Raw genomic sequence first — 6082 nt, 5'->3', positions numbered from 1 at the left:
GCCACGGTGGCGGCGTCCTCACCAGACGCCACCCCTACTTTTCGTAATTTATTTCCTGGATTATCTCGCTTTCCGGCGATGATGACGGCTCTTCGGTGTCCCTCGGCGGCGATCCACTCCAGCTCCACATTCTTCGTGAGAGTGAATTACGATTTCGGTAAAAATTAGAAAAAGGGCAAAAGAGTCAAAGTAAAAATAATTGCGGGATTTATGTAGAGATTTGTGGGCGATGTTTAACAAATCGGCTTTTAAAAGGCCTCCATTCCTACCTCCCTCACTTATTTCATTGAAGCGCACTCAACGGACTCCATGGAAGCGTTCTCCGTTGAATCAAATTCTTGTATCCCCCATTGAATCAGCTTTTAAGGTAAGTTGTTTGTTGTTGTTATCATCATATCAATTTGACAATCTAGGGTTTATATTTGATCTAATCTAATTTAATTATCAGTGCTTTAAGTTTAGAGTTCAATCAAATATCCCTAAAATTATGTATTTTTCGAGATAATTGAATATGAAATTAGATTTCTTTTCCCTGGGCCAAGGGCGGCCGCCCCTCCTGCCCTGCTCATCTCTGGCGGGATCTTCTTACTCTCTGGTTAGTTTTCTAATATGGAGTTCTTTTAATTTTTTTGTTTTTTGAACTTTTTTGGTGGAAAATCTATGCATATTTTGGTTGAACTAATATTAATATTTATATTTTATGCATCCGGGGTTGATGAAATGTTGTAATGATGAATAAAAATTACATTTTTTTATAATTTTTTTGGTGGTAAACTAATGTTAATGTTAGATTTAGATGAACTGATGCGCTTTTGTTGTTGTTGTTGTTGTTGTTGTTGTTGTTGTTGTTGTTTGTTGTTTGTTTTTTAAGCTTGCATATGGCTTGTGATTTTCTAATGATGATAAAGAGGTGAACTTTTTAAGGGCTGAATTCATAATTTTTATTATATTGGAATTGAATGTTTGATGTTAAATCATGGTTGGTAATTATGGTATAGCATTCTTGTTGCAGGAGCTATATAAACTACTGTTATAACATGGTTAGTTGAGAGTATTACATGTTTGCATATGGCCACTATCATTTTGTTTTAAAAGTGAATTGAAAACTAATGAACAATACAATGTAATTATTAACTGTATTGATCTCTGACACTGATTCACTGACTAAGGCTCTAATTCACTAATTGACCCTTGAGTCCAGGTTTCGTTCTAAAGGTGAATTGGACACTAATGAACAGTCCATATTATTTTCCAAATTCAAGCTCTGCAATCCCTGCCTTTTGCCATGAAGTAGCATTCATTTATTAGTTAATTATTATCAAGACCTGTTGTGCTCACCTTATTTTAACTTATTTCAGGTCTAATAAGTTTACGTAAGTTTAGTTTTCCTAAAAAAAAAAAAGTTCACATAAGTTTAGTTAAATCCAATTAAGGAAAAATAAGTTCGAAAAAGGGTTATCCAAGTTCAAATTACAACTAAAATAAGTTTTAATAACTTCATGTAAGTTTAGATAAGATTAGAAAGGTTCATATAAGTTAAAATCAGGTGAACACAACACACCCTTATTAGATGATATGTAATGATTTCTCACTGATGTATAGTGTAGTTAAGTAATTAGTTTGACTAATTCCCTTATTTTTCTAGTAGGTTCTGAATTTGTTTTGTGAAGGATCATTGATGGGCTTGAATTTTAAATAAGTTGGGTTAGATGGGGTTATATATTGGGTCGGGACAGGTCAGATGGGCCTCTTTAGTTCATTAATTTTTTTTAGATTTTACATGGGTCTGGTCAGATCAGGTTAGATGGGCTTTCCCGACCTGCCTCATTTATGAGTACCATTGACCCAGCCCGGCCCAAACCGTTTTAAATTGGATCAAACCCTGCCCATTGAACAGACCTAATGCCAAGTAAGAAGAATAAGCACTGCAGATGAACTCCTGTCAACTGGATAAGATCGAAACTGATAGATAGGAATTTCTCCTCTCAACTCAACCCAATAGAGAATCATCCTTTCTTTCTTTCTTCAATTCTTCAAAAGCTTGTTGCTAACTCTTTTGAAGACAATCTTTTACAAGCATTTTACTTTCTCTTTATCATTTATCTGAATTTTCTAAAGAAAAAAAATATACTATAATTCACTTCGAATTCTGTTCACCAGGGTTTTGAATTTCTGTCACATCCATTGGTATTGTTGCTGTTTTGAGGATATTGGAACTCAATCTGTCAGAATTTAAGGTTTTTAGTTTGTGTAATTGCCTCATCGTTTGGTAATTGTTCGTCTTCTGTTCATAATTAAAGTGACTATAATTGGGTATTAATGGTAAAATGCAGAATTTGAATATTTCAGAAGGGATTTATCGTAATCATAATTGATTGATTAATTTGTTAGGTGTTGAATTTTTTAGTTTCATTTGGCTATAATATTTGATGGGCTCTTATATGTTGCTAAACTTGAGAAAATTTCGTGCGTTTAGTTTTATCTCAATGTAATTGTTTTGTTTGGATTTTATTTTGATTCAATTGGCTGTATGTTTAGTATTTCTTAATTGCTTTGTTAGTTATTGGGCATTGGGGATTTTATATGTTTATAATATTTGATGGATTTATTCATATATTTTGTCAAAATCGAGAATGTTCTGCGCTTTTAGTTTGATCATTGAGGTCTGATATGGTTCAAGTAGTATTTATTTAAGATGTCTTCTGTATTTTGAAGATTGCATCTCTTGCAGATTTTTCTTTTCATATCTTGCCTCTGTTTTTCTTGTTATCTATCGTCTGATAACAGCGCTGGATTGGTATTAGCATGTGCACCCTTTTTTTGTCTATTCTTTGCTGATGATTCTATTTTTCAATCTCACTTGATTATAATTTTTTGTTATCTTATCTCAGAATTACTAATTGATTATAGTATTATTTCTGCAGAATTTTTTTGTCATTAATTGTTTGATTTACACACTTACATGCCTACCGCAAATTTTTACTGAACAAATTTACAATATATCTCATGTAAAGAATTCATAATGTCCCAATTTGTGGGATTTATTTGAAATTGCAAGAAGAGGAGAAAGAAAGATGCATAAATTATGTTCCTGAATTTTCCGCCATTAAATAAATTGATCATGGTTGATAAAGTGACTCTTGCTGTCTTGTTATGTTTGCTTCACTTGTATGGCTGAATTACTGTTGATGATTTTGGGTTTCTGATATTGTGAAGAAAGATGTAATTTCTATCATTTGGCTAAATTAATTTTGAATCCTTTTAGGTAGGGAAATTTTAGGCTTAATTTGGTGATGAAATGTGGTAGTTTTTGTGTTTTGTCGATTTGATATGAATTTGGTTATCAGACTTATCACTTACAAAGTAGCAAAAATGATTTTTTTTTGTTCTTTCATAGATTGCATGTTTATGATTATTGATTGATTGAGAAACTAGTAAAGCATGCATCAAGCTATTATTTGGTATGCAGGCTAAGCATATCAATAATGAATTATTGATGAACACAGAGTTGCGGTTTATATTTTTTTTAGAAACATAGGTGTTTTGAATTAGGATAAGAAAGGAGTTACATTGTTTAAAATGTGTGTTCTATCGTTAAGATGTCATTAATTGTGAAGTATGATTACAGAGTACTTAAACCTCTATTGAAACCTTATATATATATTTTTCTTATATTATCAAGATCCCATGCATTAACGGGATATAAGCACTTTGCAGATTTGAGATGGTAAATCTTATGTTTATTAATGACATCTTACAATACATATTCTAATTCAATTACAGAGTACTTAAAATTCTACCGAAACATTAATTACATAGATTTCTAATATATCCTTAATGGTATTAAAATTTTCAGGTATTGTTGTGAAGGCAAAATACATTCTTATGCTCCGTATGTAATTTCCTCAAAATATTTAATTAGTTTTCTCCCTTAAGCCCCACACTCTAGTAATAATAATTACAGTCTTAGTAAAATTTATAAGAGACCTTCTGATATACCACTTTCACACCCACATTTGAACTTTGGAACCCCTAAAATTGTTCCACAACAAATTCGGGGCTCTCAAAATTACCTTATAGGGCCCATAATGCATTTGAGGTCGTTATTGCAACCCTCGTTCTTTTCGTTCTTACATCGGCCTCTGTTGAGTCCTACGGTCTTTAGGGAGTTTGTTCCCCCTATTACGGGCTCGAATGAGCTTCCCACAGAGGAGAAAGATGGTGGTTTAAAGGAGTTGGGGTTTAGAAAAGCAAAACACTCCAATGATTTTCCTTTGTTCATCTAGTTGGTTGTTTATTTGGTTTAGAAAAGTGTCTTCCACCAATTGGCATAACCCAATTGCAAATTCGGTTCAATTTTCAATATTCATTTCAAGTTTTCTGTTGTTATTGCTGTAAAAAAATTAATTTGCAGTTATAGTTTGAAGTGTTGAGGGATTAGATAATACTTAGATTATCCTGTTTGGTGGTTTGAGTATTAATTTAAAATTTGTTAGATGAAATTCCAGATTCTTTTTTCTTTTTTCTTGATTTTTTTTTTTTTTAAATTTTTTTATCTAAGTGCTGGTAATTTAAATAGATATTATATGTAAAATTAATCTGGTTGGTCTTATTATTGTATGATTGTAGTTGTTATTGAGCAAAAAGATGGACTAAAAAGGCAAACTCTGAATTACGGCAACGTTATTTTAGCTGTTCAGCCGTGCAATGTATGTAAAGTTGGCCAAGGTTGCTTAGAATCTACATTTTGTCATCACTTCTTCAGTTGTCATATGTTTTATTTACAAGCTCGCTGCATTGAAAAAGCAAAACTAGTTTTGAAATTATTCCAACATCTGATGGCTGTGCAATTGCCTCTAAGTTAGGTTGTGTTGTAGAAGGTAGAAAGCGTGGTTAGAAATAGAATTCAATTGAATATTATATCTACTGCACGTCTTTTCATGGAGCTATTTTATGGTTGGTTTTGATATAATCTCTTTGTCCCTTTGTTTGTCTTATACTGTCAGTATAAAGATGCGATTGAAGGCTGCAAGACTTTCTAGAGCAGCATCTAGGGCGGAAACTGGCCCTACTATGGTGCGAAGCTGGGATGACTTGAACTACGATATATTAATGGGTATAATTAACAGAGTGCCTTGGCGTTGTAGGCTTTATGTTGCATGTTTGGTAAGCAAGTCGTGGTTGGCAGCAGTATTAGACTCATTGTCACCTGGTGGTGTGATCAACCTCAAAAGTCATAGATCCCCACAAGTTGAAAAATGACTTTGATTTCCCCAGGTTTCAGAGAAGATACCTTTGTTTCCTGAAGCATATGTTGGATATTAAGGCAGTTGACTCTTGTTCTGCATTGTGCATTGGTGAAACTGTGCTAAAGGCACACAAGTATGTCTATATTGCTAAAAGGTAAATGAATTTTTTTGTCTATTTTGTCTGCATTGTGCCTTGGTAAAACTTTGCTAGTCACACAACACATAAGTATGTCTATATAGCTGAAAGGTAGATGAATTTGTTGTCAACTTTGTCTTTTTATAGTTGATCCCATTGAAAATGGAATGTTTTTTTGGTTCCTTCCCAGTCTTTATTATCACTTGTCAGCAATGTGAATTCCTATGGTTGATCTTTATAGAGATTTAACTTATTGGATCTTGAGAATGCCATTGAAATTGTCAAAGGATGTTTCCTGAAAGATTAAGGATAACAGGGGGTTGTGGGTACATTTATTTCAATGTTTTAGGCGTATATAGTGGTTTTTGGGAGTTGATTGTTAAATAGCAGGGGCATTTTGGGAGGAAAAATCCGGATATTGGACTCTTGAAGATGGCTTTACTCACTGAATGATATTATTAAGATGGCAGAACACCGGAGTACTACAGATAAAATTGGATTCATCACATGTATCAAGATATCAGTATGCAATTTGCTAATGTTAATCTTAGGGTATGCCCTCTTTATGAAATTTATATGCACTTTTCAGGACACCCTCCCTGCAGTGGTTGGTTATCTCTGAGGCATTGTGTTACAGATATTCATGTTTTATGCAAGCTATGCGTTATTGGAGGAAGTTGAAGAAAGTAAAGTGTCC

General features: G+C 33.2%; 1 protein-coding gene across 1 annotated transcript in view; it reads left to right on the top strand.

The window, feature by feature from the left end:
• The first annotated feature begins 214 nt into the window (after window positions 1–214).
• LOC110712120 overlaps window positions 215–6082 on the top strand; it is a 73249-nt gene continuing 67381 nt past the window's right edge. Inside the window, exons 1-2 of the mRNA XM_021890546.1 lie at window positions 215–367; window positions 543–595. Of these exons, the coding sequence (XP_021746238.1) occupies window positions 230–367; window positions 543–595 (191 nt within the window). The 5' untranslated portion in view covers window positions 215–229. The remainder of the gene's footprint in view (window positions 368–542; window positions 596–6082) is intronic.

The sequence above is a fragment of the Chenopodium quinoa genome, unplaced genomic scaffold (assembly GCF_001683475.1).
Source record: "Chenopodium quinoa cultivar QQ74 unplaced genomic scaffold, ASM168347v1, whole genome shotgun sequence".
Lineage (NCBI taxonomy): Eukaryota > Viridiplantae > Streptophyta > Magnoliopsida > Caryophyllales > Amaranthaceae > Chenopodium > Chenopodium quinoa.
Note: the sequence above shows the minus strand (reverse complement) of the source record. Positions and strands in the feature narration are given on the sequence as shown.